General features: G+C 39.3%; 3 protein-coding genes across 3 annotated transcripts in view; all 3 read right to left on the bottom strand.

The window, feature by feature from the left end:
• On the bottom strand, positions 11-481 carry LOC109949461. The gene has a single exon (XM_020565060.1). It carries the CDS (start codon positions 479-481, stop codon positions 11-13), a length of 471 nt encoding a protein of 156 aa, XP_020420649.1.
• On the bottom strand, positions 2,710-16,422 carry LOC18773449. The gene is made up of 5 exons (XM_020565052.1): positions 16,279-16,422; positions 14,995-16,011; positions 13,731-14,834; positions 4,119-5,135; positions 2,710-3,828 (listed from the first exon to the last, which is right to left on the bottom strand). Exons 1-5 carry the CDS (start codon positions 16,420-16,422, stop codon positions 2,710-2,712), a joined length of 4,401 nt encoding a protein of 1,466 aa, XP_020420641.1.
• LOC18773682 (cation/H(+) antiporter 14) overlaps positions 17,543-20,741 on the bottom strand; it is a 3,949-nt gene continuing 750 nt past the window's right edge. The window contains exons 2-3 of the mRNA XM_020565049.1: positions 19,021-20,025; positions 17,543-18,900 (exon numbers count right to left, since the gene is read on the bottom strand). Coding sequence (XP_020420638.1) covers positions 17,668-18,900; positions 19,021-20,025 — 2,238 coding nt within the window. The 3' untranslated portion in view covers positions 17,543-17,667. The remainder of the gene's footprint in view (positions 18,901-19,020; positions 20,026-20,741) is intronic.

Here is a 20,741-nt window from a genome sequence, read left to right as displayed (position 1 = left end):
GATCGTTGTCCTAGAATGCGTAGTGCCCTGCCGTCACGAAGACTTCTGTCAGGGTTTGGCTCAGAGTGATGGTCTGCTCACGGTATAGCTCGTACTCGGCTAGCAAGCCCTTCTTGAAAGTCAAGGATTCAATTCGATCATCGCATCCTATAATGTTCGCCTTTTGAGCCTTGAATCTTTTGAGGTAGTCTTGAATAGACTCGTCTGGTTTCTTGTGTAGGTTAAAGATGTGGTTTGGGTGTTTTCTGACCGTCCAGCAGGAAGTGTGCTTCTTTGTGAAAATGAGGGCAAATTCCTTGAAACTGCTGATCGATGTGGACGATAGAGTGTGAAACCAGTCCTGAGCTACTCCATGCATGGTCATTGGGAATACCTTGCACATCACAACGTCGTCTGCCTTGTACAGGATCATGGTGCTCTTGAAGTGCTTCCAATGGCTTTTGGGGTCAGAGTCCCCATTGAACGATGTGATGGATGGCATCGTGAACCGCTTCTGAGGTGTAGCCTGCTCTACCTCGTCAGTAAAGGGCGATGAGTTGACTTGATCAAATTCCCTGCGTTGGGCTTCCTCTCGACATCTTATGCCTTCATGGCCAGTGGTTCGGGTCGGTGTCTTCAGTGCCTAGAGCGTCGCCGACTAACTTCCTCCTCAGCTTCCAATGGTCGATCCCATTGGTTGTTCTGCCAAGTTGTGCGAGGGATTTTCATCTGCGAAGAATATTCGTCTGAAGATTTTGTCTTCCTCTTCGCTTCTTTTTCTCATCGCAAAACAATGTGGAGTAAAAGACCACACCCGGTGGATGTTGGCCAAAGGCCCTCTGATGCCTAAGTTAGGTAGAGTGTTTGTAGGAAAGCAATAGCTAACAAAAGGTACATAGATTTTTCTAGGGTGAGAACTAGGTGGCTGAAGCCGTGTGTGGTGGCTGGAGCCCCGTGTGTGAGAGAGAGAGAGAGAGAGAGAGAGAGAGAGAGATAGAGTGTGACGGCTGTTATGCAATTCTAGCAGCTATTTGCACCATTTGCTGGGCTCCAAGAAGTGGTTGTGAGGTGCTGGAATGTGCGGACAACAGCTAGAGGTGGTTGCAAGGTGCTAGGAGGCGGCTGGAAAGTGTTGGTAGCCATGGGAGGCTGCTTCAAAGTGCTAGCATCTGCGGTTGCAATGAGGTTTCCACCATGAAACCATGAGACGAGCCCGTTGTGGTGGTGTTACTCTTCGTACGTCTTGTATCAACCATGGTTGATTGAAACAAAGTGTGGAAAATGAATTTAGAGCACCCTTTGAGTATTTTTTTTCGTGCTCTCAATGAAAGCACCAATTTGTGGAGGCAAATTTTCGTCTAAAGATCCCTTCTTCCTTTTCGCTTCTCTTTCTCCATACAAAACAATATAGAGTAAAAGACCACAACCGGGGGATGTTGGCCAAAAATCCTCTGATGCCTAAGTTAGGTGGAGTGTTTGTAGGAAAAACAATTGCCAACAAAGGGTACGGAGATTTCTCTCGGGAAGAACCGGGTGGCCGAAGCAGTGTGTGGTGGCCAGAGCCTTGTGTGAGAGAGAGAAAGAGTGTGGCGGCTAGGGTTTGTGAGGGGATTTTTGCAGAGTTTCAGACAGAAGTTTAGACGTACCTTAATCCTTGGTGTAGTCATGTATTTCTAGGAGCTTCGGAGGCTAGGATTTTGGAAGAATAATTCCACAGATAGAAATGAATTATTCTTCCCCAATTTGGAGAGATTGATTTAATTAGGGATTTGATTTTAATCAAATCCCCAATTAGGATAAGAATCAAATAATTTCCAAATTGTTTGGCTTAATTATTTGACCTAGAATCCATAGATATTTTGCTTCCATAGTAATCTGAGTACACATCAAAGTTTTCTGATAAGTGGAGTGGCGGTGCAACGATGGTATTGCTAGAACGGGGTGGATTTTGTTTCTTGGTTTTTTCTTCTTCTTAATTTTATTGGAAAGGTAAAATTAGATTATTAGACTGTTAAACTAAACTAAATTTATGGTAGTTGAAGTGTCATGACTAGCAAATCATTAGATTACTACAATGACTAAGAGAATAGCTCTATTGTATTGGTGGGCTCCACCTCTATTAGAGAGGTGGTACACAAGCATTGCACGGATAAATACTTAAATTTTAAATGCAAAGACTTGGGATCCATGTTGCAAAAACACCTTATTAAACCAAGAAGGCGTCTAGTATTGCAATTCAAAATAATTCTCTGAAACCAACAAAGTGAAAATCTATCTTGTATTGAAATTCAAAATTTAGTCTTACATTCTATGGAGCCTAAAGAAGTTTTAAGTCTTAAATTCTACGAATCTACAGCTCTTTATTTCTAACTGAAGAGTGAGAGACGGTGGGGTAGACATAGAAGTTGAAACCAACCAGAGGCTCAATTTCACCCCCAAAACTCACCCAATCTACATTCTAACACCAATTTCTTCATATCACAAACTACAATTAATAAATGTGTTGGTTTCTCACCGTCCTTGACAACATTAGTTAGTAGAAATCTTCATCGTCATCACTCTAACTCATAAGTCACATACCCAAAATCCTCACTTGAATTCAAGCCATCACTTAATCGTCCAAAGACATGCTCATGATGATGAGTATTGACTTGAATATCCGTAAATATAACTTTGTACCCAGTGAGGCTAAAAGGCTGAGAACTCTTGCACTTGGACAGCCAGGAGACTTTATTGTCTCATCATCCTTTGCTGCTGTACCACCAGAATAGAAGCTCGACAATTGAAATCTGGAGATGCAAGCAAATCCCCTACAGTCCCTAGCTCTGGAAATTCACTCCATTCTGAAAGCCCTACTGTCTGAGAGGAGTGTACCTCATACCTTCTCCCTACTATAATAAGGTCATACTTATCCGCAATAGACCGCAGTAAAAAAGTTGTCTGAGGCCCATCTTTCACAGCTTCCTCCATGTACATCACATACCGCTCATCCACATCATTATATCTAAAACACTTCAACTCCTCTGCATCAAGTACACTATCCCAATCCGAGTCAACACCTTCATTAGTCGTGGAAACAAGCCGAATCACAGTTAGGCTAATCGTTGGGTCCTTGGCCATTCTTTTGGCAAATGCTAATGCCTCCCGGTCATCTTTACCTCCCAAGAAGACTATAGCCACATAAAATGATGACTGAGGTGCTACAATGGAGGTGGACCGGCCTAAATAGCCGCGGTCTACAAGAATTCCAACAGAGCATGGGGCTCTATCTAGGACACTACAATTTAGGGTCCTGATGTTGTTGTCTTCTGACTCCACTGACCCGTCAATAGACCATGTCCGGTGAAATGGGAGCACGACTAAGGATACAACCTTGTCCAATGCAAGGGTGCATATGTCTTCATGCATGTATTTTGGTGCAGAGATTGTTGTGAAGAGGCTTAGAGAAACAGCCCCTAGATTTTCCCTTACAAACTGATTGAAGTAAAGAATGACATTGTCTGAGTATGAAACATTGGAGACAGTTTTTTTCTGCAATTCGTGGGAGATGAAAATAGGGGAGGCCCTGCCAACTAATTCAATAAGGTGAAGAACATAAACACCAATGGGGTGCTCTATAGATGGACATGCTGCATCAAGTAGATTGATGACTGCAGGCATGTTAGTGGACCTATGAATGCAGGCAAGTATTTTGAGTTCAGCATTGGGTTTCAAATGCATCATATTCCTTCTCTGGTAGCCTGCGTACTTCCTTGAAGGGTCATATAGGAAATTCACCGCGATCGGTACAACAGTTGCAGTCACTAATACGCTAGTAATTGCCAAAACAAATGTTGGGTCATTGATGGTCTGTGTAAAAAAAAAAGAAAAAAAAAAGGTATTATTTTCTTACCAAACCAAAGTATGATTTTGCTCGGAGAGGAATCATACATATTTTCTTACCACATGATATTATCACGGGTGGGATATTCCACGTGACACTTGTTACAACAATTGTTGTGTTTGATTATTAATAGATACAACAATTGTCGCATAATGTAGCTAACGTGATCAGAAAATACATCCATCGATCATTAATTACTCAACTTTTACCAAGTTCTATAGACAAAGGGGTTCCTTAATGTTGGATAGAGGGGTACCTGATTGTCTCTGAAATTGGTATAGGCGGCAAGGTTGACAATGCCTTTGCAACTCAAAATGAAAGCAATTGCCAATGCATCACTGAAGGCCATGTTGCAGTACAATGGAGCAGCAATGGAGGCTAAGAATTTGGCCACAAGAGCGACGAGGATGAGGATTCCATTGACGTGCGTGAATGCGTCAGTTTTAAAATATTTAAGCGACAAAAAGTCTGTCCTCATGGAACTTATAGTCACAAAGATGGGCAGAAGCACATCAGAGACGAACAAACCGAGGTTGGCTTCAATGGCTGATCCCAATGGTGGTCCGGCTGGGACAGCCAGACCAAGTATAAAGGGACCAAAATGAAAACCTTGGCCATACATGTGCGAAAGCACCCCAGATGAAAGCACAACGATGATGATGATATTGAGATAGGCTTTCTTGACAGGCCTGTTTTCAGGGGTCTGCCTGATCACCCAATACATTGCCGGTCTGAGTATGGCCACAACAACGATGATATAGCCAATGCTGGATCCTATGCCCAACATAGACCTCCGTGCAGAACTCTCTTCTACCATTTTAGCTAATGTGCCCAGAAATAGCAGAAACACACTAAACATGTCACTGACCAATGCTGCAGACATGCCTAATCTCCCAATCTCTGAATTCAAGATGTTGAGGTCCTCAAGAAGGCAAGCAACAACCGGAAAGGGAGTCAAACAATGTGTTGCAGTCATAAATGGAAGCTTGAACATTTCGTTGGCGGTTAGTTTAAAGTAAGAAGAGGTGAGCTTGGTTTGGACAAGCATACCGACTACCAAAGGAACGAGGACGCATGCAATACCGCTGCACAGGGCCTTTTGCCCTGTCCTGTTTATCATTCCCAAATCCATTTTCACTCCAATGAGAAACATAAAGAGTCCATAGCCAAACTCAGAAAGCACACCAAGTATTTCTTGGCTCTGTAGATTAAACAGGTATTGCTTCAATACTGGTAGTTTCCCAAGGAATGTAGGGCCGAGGATTAGGCCTGTCTGCTTAACAAGAAATCATCTCAAACATTCAGATATATTTTTTGTTATTCAATAGTTGTTGTTCATCATGAGATTTGAATTTAAAACATATAGTTCAACGAAATGGAGACCGGGTGCCACTAGACGATTTGGTTAGTATATAAAATATATATATGTCAAAAGAGTAATGTTATATTTACCAACTACATTGCTATCTATTCATTGTGTTACAAATAATTCTATAAAAATAAGAGAGATAGAAAGAAGCCCGTACGATAATTTGGGTGGTGAATCTTGGAACTCCAAGATAGCGCAAAACGGAATAGAAGGCTTTCGTCATGAAAAAAACTAAGACCATCTGCAGCTCTAGATTGGGAAGGGTATATGGTATCCCAGCAGCTGTTTTGTATTTGAAAAGGCCCGGCGAATGTATGTTAGGAGGGAACTCAATACACTCAGTAATATTCTCTTGGGGTAATGTTAGGTTGCCGGACGACATGGTTTCGTGCCTGGCAGCCTTTCTCTCTGGGTCTCTCTCTCTTTTGATCAAAAAGGCAAAGGTAGGGATATGCAAGTTGGGTTTTCCCTTGCAATGTTAAACTCAATATGTTTGCCTTGAGAATATGTAGGGCATATGTAACAGTAATGCGGTTTCATTAACCTTCCAGCATATATTAGAAAGCACATTTGTTTAAATGGGTGGTGGCGTTAGTTGTTTTTTTTTCCCTAACAATATTCTCTCTAGATTTTTGATAAAATTATTTATGATAATTTGAAGTTGGGATTTATGATCTCAAATTTCAAGGTTTCTTTTTGGGATTTATGACCCCAAATTCCAAGATTTTTTTTTTTTCCTTCACATAATACGGTTTTTTTCCCGCGTAATTTGACATTTCCTTTAATAAATTCTGAATTTGGTGTAAATTTCAAGTTTATTTTCTACATTATCACACCTCTCTCTCAACCCTACTTCAAAGCGTCTCAGTATGAGGAGGGAGAGGGAGGGAGAGGAGGCCATTGCTCCTCCTTCTTCTCTCTCTCTCTCTCTCTCTCTCTCTCTCTCTCTCTCTCCCTTCCTCATTTACTACTTGGGGTTTTGGTTGTGGGGAGGCTCATTGTACCAGATCTGCGTGGATGGTTTTTTGTGCCCAGATTTGCGTGGATCTTGGATTTTTGTGCACATATCTCCTTGGATCTCATTTAGGGTTTTTCGGTTGGTTCTTTTTGTTTTTTTTGGTTTTAGGTTCTTGAGTGACAACAATTTCGATGGTGTTATTGTCCTCTTCTCCACAGTTTTCTTTTCAGGTCTGCCTTCTACCAAGCCTTAGTTGTGGGCTTGAGTTGGCTTTGTTGTGTGTGAGTTGTTTGTGCTGTAATAAGTGCATCAACTCTGTTCGAGTTTGATACATGTTTGTGGTGGAGAGTTCCCGTTTATGAGTGTTATACTTGTCTTTTCTAGATTTGAGGTGCTTATGCTGATGTGGCTTTGAGTGGAGGTGTACCATATGAGTTTAATGTTGTCGTTGGATTCTTCCGTATTGGTTTTAACTCTTTGTGGGTAGTTACTGACCCTTATGGCTATCGTATTTGTATTTCTCATGCCCTTGTGGTGTGATTTATGAATGCAATCACCCTTTCATTTAGCCAAAAAAAAAAAATAATAAATTATTTTCTACATTCAAAAACATGAATTTGCTTGTCTAGACAATTCTTTTGCTAGGAGATCTGGATTAGGTTCATATGAAAGTTTGCCCTTTTCTGTTAAGTCTTGTAGAGGCTTCAAGTTTTTAGACAGAAATGCAGGGGCATTTAGAGATAGCTAGTTGTATGCATGGATGGATGAGACACCCTACGTAAAAGCTTGGAGGAAGTGAAGTATAGAGGTGATGGATAGAGCATGATGAGCATGATGCGTTGCACTTTTTTGAAGTGGAAATTACGTTTCTTATAATATGATTTTTTTGGTTGCCAAGTTTCTTATAATATGATTAATTGTACAAATATATCAAAGTATGGCTCTAAATTGAATGTGAATTATGTGGGAGCAAATATCTTGGCGCTCTAATCGCAAGGCGCTATGTGGACAAGAAGAATATCTCCTAAATGCTATGTGAAATTCCTAATTGAATCAATCTCTCCATTTAAGGGAAATAATATTTTCCTTCCTAATAGGAAAATATTCTTTGCAAAACCCTAGCACATAAGGAGCCTAGCTATAAATACATGGCCACACCAAGCATTCAAAGTAATTCTAAAACCCTAGCCAAAGCTCTGTTTCTCTCACGTCACTCTTGGCTCTCTCTACCTCACGGCTCCGGCCATCCTCACACACGACTCCAGCCACCTGGCTCTCCCCGTGAGAGAATACCTCCATCAACTTTAGCTATTGTCGTATATTTATCAAGATCCAATCGAACTAATTTAGGCATCGGAGGACCTTTGGTTAACACCCCCTGGGTGTGGTTTATTTACTCATGCTCATTTTTCAGGAATCGAAGAAGAGAGAAAATGAAGCTCGAAGGGAGAAGAATCTACATGCGAATATTCCCAGTGCGAAAATTTGCACAAAGAAATTACACAATCACCGCCAACCTTAGGGTATGTTTGGTGGTTCATGGACTTCTTGAGGATGAAATTCTCATGTGTCTAATACCACGAGATGGGAATGGAGGATGTCAAATCCCATATTTGATATGAGGACCATAAAAGGTTATATATTATTCTCATGTTTGATTTGTGCAGTATTAAAAAGTTTTTCAATTTTCCAACGAAGAAGGCTTGTAAAAACTCAAGAGCATGTTACAAAAACTCCTTAACCTAAGCCCTATTTGGTTCACGAAATGAATTTGAGGGGAAATCATTTCTCATGTCATTTCCCAATGGATGGGAAATGGAAAATTCATTTCCTATGTTTGGTAACGCTGGGAAAGTAACCGAGAGATATCACTTTATTTCATTTCCCATGTTTGTTTTGAGTATGAATGGAAAACAAAGGTTGTATAAATTTTCAATTATACCCATATTAAATCAAATAAAAAAAGAATGCATTTAATGATTTATTGTAATTCTAAATTGTTAATGGAGACAAAATTGTCATGAAAAATGTTTATTTAATATTGGCTTATTTTCCCAAACTTTCGCATGAGGAGGGAAAACAAAACTCAAGTTGGGAGGATGGCTTCACTTTCCCCCCTATTTTCCCATGGGTCAGGAAACGATTTCCTATGCCTGGACTTACCAAACATGGGAAAGCAATTAAAATTAGAATCATTCATGTTTACTTATCATTAATGAGTATGGGAAGAAAATGAATGATTCCAATTTTAGACTTTCACATATATGTTTACTAACACATAAGGATGAGAAAAAAATACTGGTCCCACCTTAAAAATCGTAATCACATACCCTTAAAATTAGTAATCATATCAACTAGGTGGAAGGATAAGTGATCTGATTCTCATTCATGCTCTCTCTTACTGTCTTCCAAAGATAACCTTATACAACTTTGCAATTTCTATTCTTGTGCTAATTCCATATTTTCTATACCAATTTCTTACTTCCTACATTCCTAAATTCCTCGATTCCTTACTTTTCCCATTCCTAAATTCCTAAATTCCTTATTTCCCTCATTCTTGATACGTAAATATGCAAGAGTGTTGGGTTAATTTGTGGTATGGACTGAATTATGCATGTTGGCTTTGCTAGTGTTGGTATAGGGGAAATTTTTTGAAGGCATGTTGTGTTTTCTTAAAAATGATGAGAACGTTAATTAAAATGTGGGATGTATTTAAAATGCAAGGTGAACTCAGACTAGTGGGAAAAGGTCTAGACTTGCATATCAGTGATCTCATGTTCGAACCCCCATGATGTCTTGATAGTGTGTGTATGTGAGAAATCTTCCTCCCCTTTGTAGTTTAGACTATCGCTTGTATTGAAAAAAAAAAAAATAGTGTATTTAAAATGCAAGGTGAACTCAGACAAATGCTGGATTTAAGTAGAAAAAGCCAGGCTCCTCACGATCGCAATCTTCACCAAAAAATAATTTTCTCAAATGTTCCTCTCTCTAGAAACCCAGCAACCCAAAGATCCTTTACCACCTGATTTCCTTTTTGGACTCCCAGATTCTCATAGTCAAAACAAGGAATCTTTGATTCCAGGATCTCTGCCCCCCGATATGTTGTGGAGAGTTTTCCCTTCCAGCTTTTTTGTTGGCTTTTGTTTCTCCTTGCCTTGTGCAGGGTTTTGTTTCTCTCCCTAGCCGTAGCTTGGGATAGGATTTCTCCCTGTTTTTTTTCAGGGTTGTGTACGATTAGGTTCATCTTCTCTAAGGCTTAGCTGGAGGTGAAGTCATTCAACTCACTGGATATCTTTGATTTTTGGTGCTGGTGACCTGGTGGAGAAGAGATTGTGCTTGGATACTTTCTTAAATGTCGGGAGGGAGTGTTGGAGAACTAAACCAAATATGCATTCAAGAAGTTTCAATATGCTATTATGTTGAGTCTTTTCTTATTCTCTGATTTAATAAGTTCATGTATTAGTGAATTGAATAAATTATCAGTTCAGTTTTATATATTAGTGGGTTGATGAAGAGTCTTTAATTATTAGGAAGTATTAAGATGCGAGCGTGGGTTAAACGGTTACGATAAGAGAAGTCTTTAAATAGGTCTTTTATCATTGTATTGGGGTCTTTTTCCGTTGGAAGGCTTGGCTGAGCTTGTTGATTTTTAGACCGTCATAGAGTGGTGAATCAAGCCTTTGTTGCTTTTTTTTTTCCTGAGTTAGCGAGAACTAGGTCCAAAGCATTCCAAAGGAGAAACAAGTCCTAAAGGAGTACTTTGTTGTTCTTCGAGTGGATGAGTGTTTTGTGTTGACGTTTTCGACAGCTCTGAAAATGTTTGGAGATGATTTGCTTATGTTGAACAAAGACTGTATGAGCTTGGCATGAGAGCTTGGAGTGTTTCAGATCTGGAATAGAGCTTTCTGTGAGAGAGAGAGAGAGAGAGAGAGAGAGAGAGAGAGAGAGAGAGAGAAGAAGGTGGAAATGATGGTGTTTGGGCTTGATGTTTCCAGCAATTGGAGGAGAGGCTTGCTCGCTCTTCTTGAGTTGGTTCTGCTAGTTAACTCGTGGCCTTCTTTCATAGGTCCTGGAAACCCTCTTCTTCCCCAAAAAACCTAGTTGGGTTATCCCTCTTTGGCCAAGTCATTTCCTCCATTTTCTTATCTTTTTCTCACACTTAGCCCTTTCGAGCGAAATTTCTTAAAACAAGCTCAGCCCATGGTTATTGAGACAAAACATTCTGGTGCCTCAAAACCTTCTTGCAATTAGACCTTGCAGAGGATTCATTTTCAGGCAACGCTCTGGCTTGGTTTTCCTTTCTCTTTTCCTATGTGCGCTCATATGGGTAAAGCTGGGTAAAGGCATTGGTCAAACAAAAAGGTTAAGGCTTATGAAAGGTTGAGGCTTATCTCTTCCAGCGGCCTATATATATCCATGTAAATTGGAGTTTAAAGGTTTCAATTTGAATTGGGTGATCCTGGTTTGATCTCAAGCAAAAGGGTGCTGGAATTTCTCTATTGATTACCCATGTGTTGGGCTTAAGAAAGTGGGCTTGGGTTTTGGTGCTCCCAAGAACCTCAAAACCTCCACCTTTTGAACCATCAATGGGCCTTATAGACCCCTCGTACCCATCCACACCACAACCCGCTCAGCAAGGCCCAGACATGTATGTGGCTTGGGCCCACTTAAGAAATAATCTTAGCCTCTCATCATCGTGCATTTTTGTTACAACAAGTAAGAAATAATCTTAGCCTCTCACTTTCTTTCATAGTTAGTAAAATACGAAACCGGAAAAATACAAATAAAACACGTATATTCTGCAAAATTTTGGGAAGTTAGAATAGAACTGAAAAGTTCGGCCACTATATAATATTTTAATATATATTATTTTTCTTCAATAATATGTGAAAATTATGTGTATACATGAATTTTTTGTGTATTATTGAAAATTTTGTAAAAAACTACGTGTATTAAACATGATAAATACTTACGTACGTGTATTGTATGTTTGCTTTTAAAAAAATCGTGTATTTTATGAAGTCTTTAAGACGTGTACGGAGAACGAAAGTATTATTGAAAAATATGTATGTACATGTATAATACGAGTATTAAACGCCAAAATGTTAAATTCTTTATATGGGTAATAACTGTGGAAATGTAAAAAATTAAAAAGGCAAAATAGAGACTAGGGTAATTGCCTAATAGTAATGAATAATGTTCTAGACTACAAATATAGATAAAAGAAAATCAGGGACAAAAAAATTTATTACTAAAAAAAAAAAACTTCAATACAGCCGCCCGGCTATACTGTTTAAATAGGGTTAAAGAGTATAGCCATATTTATTTTTTAAAAAAAACCCGCTTAGGGCCTAGGCCCCCGAATATTCTCTTTAAATATTAAATTCAAATAGTATAGCCGCGTGGCAATACTATTTATTAAAAAAATTAAAAATAAAAAAGGAACTCCCCAGTATAGCCGCTCGGCTATACTATTTATTTATTTATTTATTTATTTTAAAGGGATTCTCTTAGCTCCTAGGTGCCCGGATATTCTCTTTAAATATTAAATTTAAAAAGTATAGCCACGCGGCTATATTATTTCTTTAAAAAATTTAAAAAAAAAGGGACTCGCCTAGCGATTAGGCACCCGAATCTTCTCTTTTCCCTAGCGTAATTCCACCGCCTCTTTCCATCTACAAATCTATCTTCAATCTGAGAGTTCAATTTTTTATATTTTTTCTGTGGGAATGTTTGCCTTTGATCTACCTTGTTCTCTCGAGTGCTACTAAATTCTATGACTGCATTCTTTGTCGTAGAGAATTGCATCCTGAGTTGGAGTGGCCTTGGTAATTGCTTCAGTTTACATGAAGAATACTACCACCTCTTACTATTATACTTGTAAATCTTTGTTTGAAATTGTTGTTCTAGTTGGAAAAGAGATTGCAAAATCACCATCTTGCATTTTTGTTACAACAAGTAAGAAATAATCTTAGCCTCTCATATTTAGTAAAATACGTAACATAAAAAATACGAATAAAACACGTACGTGTTTCATTCAGCAAAATTTTGGGAAGTTACAAATGAAAAGTTTGGCCAATATATAATTTTTTAATTTTTTTAATATGTATTTTTCAATAATACTTCCATTTTCTGTACAAGTTTTAAAAACTTCATAAAATACATATTTTTTTAAAAGCAAACACACAATACACATATTGTACACGTACGTATGTATTTGTAATGTTTAATACATATAGTTTTTTACAAAATTTTTAATAATACAAACAAAATTCACATATTATACACATAATTTTCACATATTATTGAATAAAAATAATACATATGTACATGTTTAATACAAGTATTATTCTTTATATAGGTAATGACTGTGAAAAAGTAAAAAAATAAAAAACGGACAATAGAGAATCAGGTAATTATCTAACAGTAATGGACAATACTCTAAACTATTCCTATAGATAAAAGAAAATCATGGATTTTTTTATATTTAAAATTTATAAAAGGACTTCAGTATAGCCGCACGGCTATACTTGGTAAATAAGGTTATAAAAAAAAAAAAAAAAAAAGAAACCCGCTTAGCTCCTAGGCGCTCGAATATTCTCTTTAAATATTATATTCAAATTGCCACCTCCAGCTGGCGAGCTATCTGGTGCCTCAATGGCAGGTGTTCGAAACTCATTGAAAGCACTTTGTTGCCAGAGGCAAGCCGAACCCCGAGTTGGGATTAATCCCACCCTTCATGTGTGGAGACAGCTCGTGATATTTACCCAATATATATATATAGACTCTACCTCAAAATCCATAATCACATACACTCAAAATTAGAAATCAGAAATCAGATCAACTAGGGGGAGTAATTGATCCGATTCACATTCCTTTTTTCCCTTACTACCTTCCAAAATACCCTCCTTGATTAGGGATTTCCTTGATGTACAATTTCTGTAATTGCCCTGTCTGATTCAATGAACTTCTATTTTCCCTCAACAACAACAAAACGTAAAAGAATGAACGTGAAAAAACTGGAGACATACTTTGTAAGCCTTACCCACCCATCGTGTAAAAGTGGAAAAAAAAAGAGAAAAACCCCCATATTTTCAGAAGATACACCCGAAACCGCCACCATCATCTAGCCTGGGACCAAGGCGAAGGTGCTATGGATATGGATCACTTCTCTTAAACAATTTTTACACTTTGAATTCGTTCGTCCTAATATTATTCAGAGATAATTAATATCATCCATAGGCGTTTTCTCTGTTCTGAACTGTTATATTGCCTACATATTTTCTCTTTTTGAAAGCTTTGAAACTTAGAAATTTGATGCAAATAAATCAGGTCAATAGGAGAGAACATTTCTTAGTCTTGATACATGAAAAAAGAATGTCAATGAAATTTTTCCTAAATGCTAAGGATTCAAGCGCTCACATAATCATCCTCATGGTGATGAACATCTTTGTACTTGGGCAGTGAGGCTAAAATACTTAATAAATTAAAAGTCTTGAACTTAAGCCAGGCAGGGGCAGGCAGCCATGTTATTGTGTCACCATCTTTTGCTGCTGTACCACTAGAATAGAAGCTCTGCAAGTGATATCTGGTGAGGCAAGCAAGTCCCCTATAGTCCCTAGCTCTGGAAATTCACTCCATTCTGAAAGCCCTGATGTCTGAGGAGAATTCACATTAAACCTTCTCCCGACTATAATTAGGTCATAGTCATCCACAATAGACCGAAGAAATAAAGCCGTCTGAGGTCCATCTTCTACAACTTCCTCCAAGTATATCACAAACCCCTCCCGCACATCATTATATCGAAAACCCTTTAATTCCTCTGCATCAAGTACATTATCCCATTTCGAACCATCAACTTCATCAGCCGAGGCAACAAGCCGGATCACAGTTAGGCTAATCGTCGAGTCGTTGGTCATTCTTTTCACAAATGCTAGTGCCTCCCTATCATCTTTACCTCCCAAGAAGATTATAGCCACAGAGAAGGATGACCCGGGTGCTACAATGGAGGACTGGCCTAAATGGCCGCGGTCAACAAGGATTCCAACAGAGCATGGGGCTCTATCTAGGACACTACAATTTAGGATCCTGGTGTTGTTGTCTTCTGACTCCACAGAACCGTCAACAGACCATCTCCGGTGAAATGGGAGCACGATTAGGGACACAAGCTTGTCCAATGCAACGGTGCATATGTCTTCATGCATGTATTTTGGGGCAGAGATTGATGTGAAGGTGCTTAGAGATACAGCCCCTAGATTTTCTCTAACAAAGTGATTGAAGTAGAGAATGACATTGTCTGAGTATGAAACATTGGAAGAAGATTTTCTCTGCATTTGATGGGAGATAAAAACAGGGGAGGCTCTGCCAACTAATTCAATGAGGTGAAGAACATAGACAGCAATGGGGTTCTCTTTAGATGGACATGCTGCATCAAGTAGATTGATGACTGCAGGCATGTTGGCTGACCTATGAATGCATGAAAGAATTTTGAGCTCAGCATTGGGTTTCAAATGCATCATATTCCTTCTCTGGTAGCCTGCATATTTCCTTGAAGGATCATAGAGGTACTTCACCGCAATCGGTACAAAAGTTGCAGTCACTAAAACGCTAGTAATTGCCAAAGCAAATGATGGATCTGAGATGGTCTGTTTAAGAAGAACAAAAAAAATTAGAGACAGTTGTTAATAAGAAAGTGGTTAGCTAATGCAATGTGATCAGAGAATACGTTCTTCTAGCATGAATTACTCTTTTACTAAGTTTTAGAGACAGTCACTAAAATGTTCGATAGAGAAAAGGAGCAGGTACCAGATTGTCTCTGTAGTCAGTATAGGCGGAAAGGTTGACGATGCCTTTGCAACTCAAAATGAGAGCAATTGATAATGCATCACTGAAGGGCATGCGGCAATACAATGGAGGAACAATGGAGGCAAAGAATTTGGTCACAAGAACGACGACAAAGAGGATTCCATTGACTTGGGTGTAAGCGTCGGTGCTTAAATATTTCAGTGACCAAAAATCTGTCCTCATGGAACATGCAGTCACGAAGATGGGCAGAAGCACATCCGAAACGAACAAATTGAGCTTCTCTTCAATAGCTGATCCCAATGGTGGTCCGGCTGGGACAGCCAAACCAAATATATAAGGACCAAAATGAAAACCTTGACCATACATATGCGAAAGCACCCCGGATGTAAGCATAAGCATGATGATGATGTTGACATAGGTTTTCTTGACAGGCCTGTTTTCTGGAGTCTGCTTGATCACCCAATACATTGCCGGTCTGAGTAAGGCCACAACAACGATGATATAGCCAATGCTTGCCCCCACCATCGTTATAGTATCCTCTCTACTGTTCTCTTTTATCATTTTAACCATCTTGCCCACAAATTGCAGGAACCCACTAAATATGTCACTGACCAGTGCTGCAGACATGCCTAATCTCCCTATCTCCGAATTCAAGATCTTCAGCTGCTCAAGGAGAAGAGCAACAACTGGAAACGGAGTCATACAATTTATCACATTCACAAATGGAAGCCTGAACATTTCTTGTTCGGTTAGGTTGAAGAAAGAAGAGGTGAGCTTGGTTTGAACAAGCATACCGACTACCAAAGGCACCACAACGCATGCCACACCGACGCACAAGGCCTTTTGCCCTGTCCTGTTGATCATTCCCAAATCCATTTTCACCCCAATGACAAACATAAAGAATCCATAACCAAACTCAGCCAGCACACCAAGTATTTCTTGACTGTTTACATTAAACAGGTATTGCCCGAAAAATTTGAAGTGTCCAAGCAGTGTAGGGCCGAGGATTATGCCTGTCTGCTCAACAAGAAATCATCTCATTGATTCAGTGACAATACAATTAAATAATCCAAGGACAAAAGAATAACAGGTTCATGACAATGGAACTCAAAAAGTCATTTAACAACGTACAATAATTTGTGGTCAGTAAATATAATACAAACAATAATTCTTTTAAAATAAGAGAGAGAAAGAAGCACGTACAATAACTTGGGTGCTGAATCTTGGAACTCCAAAATATCTCAAAACGAAATAAAAGGCTTGTGTCATGCAAAAGATTAAGACCATCTGCATCTCCAGATTAGGAAGGGTATACGGTATCCCGGCAGATGTTTTGTAGCTGAAAATGCCCGCCGAATGTACGTGAGGAGGGAACTCAACACACTGAGTCATGTTCTTGAGCGTTAAAGTTAGGTTGCCCGACGCCATGGTTCCGTGCCTAGCAGCCTCCTCTCTCTCTCTCTCTCGATTTTTTTAAAAAAAAGGCAAAGGTGGCGATGTAAGTTTTGTTTTCCCTTCTGCAAAGTTAAACCCAATATATAAATATGTTTTGCCTTGAGAAAATGTGTAAGGCATATGTAACAGTAATGTGTTTATTAACCTTCCAGCATAGACTTTGAATTTCTAGAAACCAAAGTTCGTTTACATTCAAAGGGTATAATGTGACAGATGAGTAGAAACACGGAATTTGCCAAGGCAACCGAAGTCAGTTATGCAGGCTCTCGTTATTGGGTTTGGTACAAATATTATGAAAACAGTCTGAGTTGATCGAAAAAAAGTCTGATTAAGTAGTTGATAATTTGTTTGTGTTTGAATGCTTTTTTCATTTCTTTTCTATGCCACATGACTGTATTCCAGTACTCTACAATAATTTATTTGTCAGATTCATTAAGGTTGACTGACTGGCATTGGTTTTCTAGAGAAAAGGGTTATACAGAAAGAACGGCATTGGTTTTCTAGAGAAAATGGTTATACAGAAAGAATGAGTTGGCCAAAATTATTTTGATGTAGAGACTGTCCGAGAAAAGAGACATTCTAGAACTCGAAAATGAATCACGTTGTAACGTATGGTTATTTTCATTCGTAAACTTACATCAATTTTATAGAAAAATCTACATTATATGGCATTCCATAAATCCTGAATTTTGTGTAAATTATAAACTTATTCTCCGCCTTCAAACACACATTAAGTTTGAATGTCTGCCTTTGATAGGAAATCTAATTTAGGTTCATATGAAAGATTGCATTTTCTGTTAAGTCTATTAGAGGAGATTGAGGTCTTACTAATGGAAAAAAAAAAGTCGAAGATGGAGGCATTTGTGACAAACTTTAACTTCATAATTATCTCGATTTGGATTTCTTTAACTATCAAAAGTCCACCATGTTGTAGAAAGATATGTCATTTCCATCGTGTTCATTTAAAACCTAAAATCGGAGCAATTAACGAATCTGAGAATAAAACCTTTTACACCCTAAACAATTGACTATGTCAATAAATGGAATCAGAAACTTAAGAAAATTGAGTATAAATAAGATTTTCTCACGTGTCTCTTCTTCATCATTCTGTACATAGAAGAACTCTTGGCGCTAAAACAATATACACTTTGTTTGATAAAAACAAAAGCAGACCTCCTATTTCTACAGAAAAACACTACACTGAAAGTGAAGGACATGCTAGACTGGGCATCTTTTTGACTCATCACTACTTATTGGATTTGTAGAGTGAGGTGGTGGACAATCTCCTTCATCATCAAAGGAAGCAGGAAAGACACGCGATTGTACTGATCTGCTGCAAGTGGATGTTGGTGGCTGTTGCTGCACCACCAAAACTGAAAATGTAAAATCTGTAGCGGCTAGAATGTCTCCGATGACCCCAAGCTCAGGGCACTCCACCCAATCTGCATTCATTAGGCCTAATAAAAGTGGTGACTCTGGATCATGGTGGCAACCCACAATCACCAAATCAAAACCATCCTCCATAGAACGTATTATCTGCGTAGTTTCAGACCCGTCTTTCACAGTCTCCTCTCTGTACTGGTTTTTCTCCTTGCTCATTGCTGCTCTGATCATGTACTCACGTAACAGTTCGTGTTCAGGATTAACCTCCCCCTTTTTGGTGGGCACTTTTTCGTGTTTGAATCTAACCAGTGTGAAGCTGATATTCGGATGCTCAGCCATGCGTCTGCCATAGGCAAGTGCCTCCAAATCATCCACACCGCCAAAGAAGAGTAAGGCGATTCGATAAAATGTCTTCCCTATTACGACAGAGGGGTTACCACCTAGTTGGCCACGGTCAATCAGGAAGCCAACAGAGCAAGGAGCCTTGTTCATGATTTTGCCGTTGACATATTTAATAGAACGGTTTGTTGCTCCCACTGATCCAAATATTGTCCATTGCTTGTGGTAAGGAAGGATTACAATGGTGGTACTCTTGTCCAGTGCCAAACTGCATACGTCGTCATGCATACTTGAATACGGCGCAATTGCGTTGAAGTGCTGCACCAGAGCACTCCCTTGTTGGCGCTGCTCATATCTGTTGAAGGCGTTGACAATGTGTTCAGAACTGGTGGCCTGAGATGTAACTTTCTTCAGATGGTAGTGGGGAACAAGCGAAGCGACTGCATGGCCAGTGAGTTCACTCAATTGTAGAACGAAGACTGTAATGGGATTGAACCTCGTGGGATTAGAGGCTTCAAGGAGGTTTATGAGGCCCGGGACATGTTCTTCGTTTTGGATACAGACCAAAATCCGGAGCCTGCTGTTGTTGCTAGAGTTGAGAATGGTCCTTCTCCCGTAGGCTGTGTACCTCCTCGATGGATCGTAGAGACGACCTACCATAATTCTGGCAATGCCGGTTACAATCAGCATTGTAATTAAGAGAAGGCCAAAACAAAGGTCATCCATGATCTGTGCAAGATTGAATAAGCAGGTACATAAATTAGCAAAATAATGAAAAGCCCACAAAATTTGCCAATTGGAAGAAACAAATCTACAGAACTAGATAGGGGCAGGGGGTTATCGAATCACCTTGCCGTCCCTCCATGCATTATATATAGCAACATCGATGATGCCTTTGCAACACATGATTAGAGCAAGAGATGTAGCATCCTGGAAAGGAACTCCGAAATAAAGTGCAGGCAGAAGTGTGCCCACGAACTTCCCTACATATCCCATAATGATGACTAACTCGGTTATGGCCAAAGCTCTCCGTCCTCGGAAGGCCATTAAGTCTGTAGTCAAGCCACTAATCGCAAAGAAAACGGGAATGAACAGCCCATTTGTGACGGTGTCGAGCTTCTTTACCACGGTTGTCGCTATCGGTGGTCCTTCAGGCAAGACAATGCCCAACAATAAAGGGCCAAATGCAGATTGCCGGCCAAGATACTGGCTACAGAAGGCACACCCAAAGACAAGTACAAGAATGACAAAGAAGTGAAACTCCTCCAACTGTTGTCCTTCTGGGGTATTTTTGGTTAACCATAGTATGAAAGGCCGCAAAACAAAAAGAACAACAAAAACAAAGAAGACCATCCAGAACATAGATGATAACGAATTCCATTTGGAGTGTTCGCGGAACGCACCAACTGTTGTCAAAGTTGTAGCCATACACACGCAGCACAAATCACTGACCATCGAGGTGTAGATGGCTAAGTGTCCCAGTTCCGAATTGAGAATATTTAACTCAGAAAGGAGGCTGATAATGACAGGAAAGGAAGAAAGGGAATTCGCTGTCACTACCACTACAAGGCCAGTTCTTAATGTCTGGTCCATAGGCATTAGGGAGCGCATGGTCAAGTAGGACAAGCCACCAATAACATAAGGCATAGCAAAAGCCAGGCTCCCTATTAGTGCAGCATTAGTTCCTACCTTTTTCAGTAAGTTTGCATTTAACTGAACTCCTAGTATGAAGAAGTGAAGCATGAAACCCAAATTTGCAAATATTTGAAGAGTCACTCTGCCTTCTGGAGGGAACAAGTAACGCATAAACGTCACATACCGCCCTAGAATGGTGGGACCTATTATAATACCAGCCTGGTTGAAGTAAATCATCACATCACTACAATCAAGACATATACAGCAGAGCAAAAGAACAAGAACAATCGCAGGCAAAGCAATTTGGATCATTCTAGTTGTGTAAAATGGGTATCTTGTATTCATAGTTTAAAAAAGAGGATTAGCAAAACAGCCTCAAGCTTTTGATAAGTTCGCAATCATCTATTTACAAGGCTGAAAACTGTTTAATCATTTGCCTTCTGGGCAATCGATCTGGCGGAAGAGTTAATTGCTACTGTCATACTTTGTAGGCATTCCTATCTTGAGATAGATGAATCCTATGTCTCTTGCAATTGTCTTACTGTTGTAGCAAGTTTACATGAAGCTGTCTACCCTGCATTACCCCAGCATGAGAAACTTGTGAAGTAATTAATATATGAAGTCAATTACAAGTTTGCATCGATATATTTTGACTGAACTTCACTTTTGGTCTGTAATATTATAATTTGATCAATTTACTCTAACATTTACAGATTGTAGCAATATCCACACTCCTTTTAAATTCTAATTTAAGTAAGATAGATCGGTGACCACCATTTAAACAGATATTAACAATTAACATTGCCACAATGTGCAAACAATAGGGGTTATAAACTGATCAAATTGAAACATTAAGAACTAAATGAAATTCACTCAAACTTGGATGCATAACAGTAGTACATGGCTTGACTTGCGTCTTTCTATCTTTCTCTTTC

Source organism: Prunus persica, chromosome G6 (assembly GCF_000346465.2).
Source record: "Prunus persica cultivar Lovell chromosome G6, Prunus_persica_NCBIv2, whole genome shotgun sequence".
NCBI classification, from domain to species: Eukaryota; Viridiplantae; Streptophyta; class Magnoliopsida; order Rosales; family Rosaceae; genus Prunus; species Prunus persica.
This window is presented reverse-complemented; position numbering and strand designations above follow the sequence as displayed.

Excerpts from the sequence above, each read along its gene's own strand:
- LOC18773449 (XM_020565052.1), bottom strand. The coding sequence starts at position 16,422 with ATGGCGTCGGGCAACCTAACTTTAACGCTCAAGAACATGACTCAGTGT. Across the intron at positions 16,012-16,278 it reads CTAATCTGGAGATGCAGATG|ACAGGCATAATCCTCGGCCC; the intron begins GTCTTAATCTTT and ends CTTGTTGAGCAG. Across the intron at positions 3,829-4,118 it reads CCAATTTCAGAGACAATCAG|ACCATCAATGACCCAACATT; the intron begins GTACCCCTCTAT and ends TTTTTTACACAG.
- LOC109949461 (XM_020565060.1), bottom strand. The coding sequence starts at position 481 with ATGCCATCCATCACATCGTTCAATGGGGACTCTGACCCCAAAAGCCAT.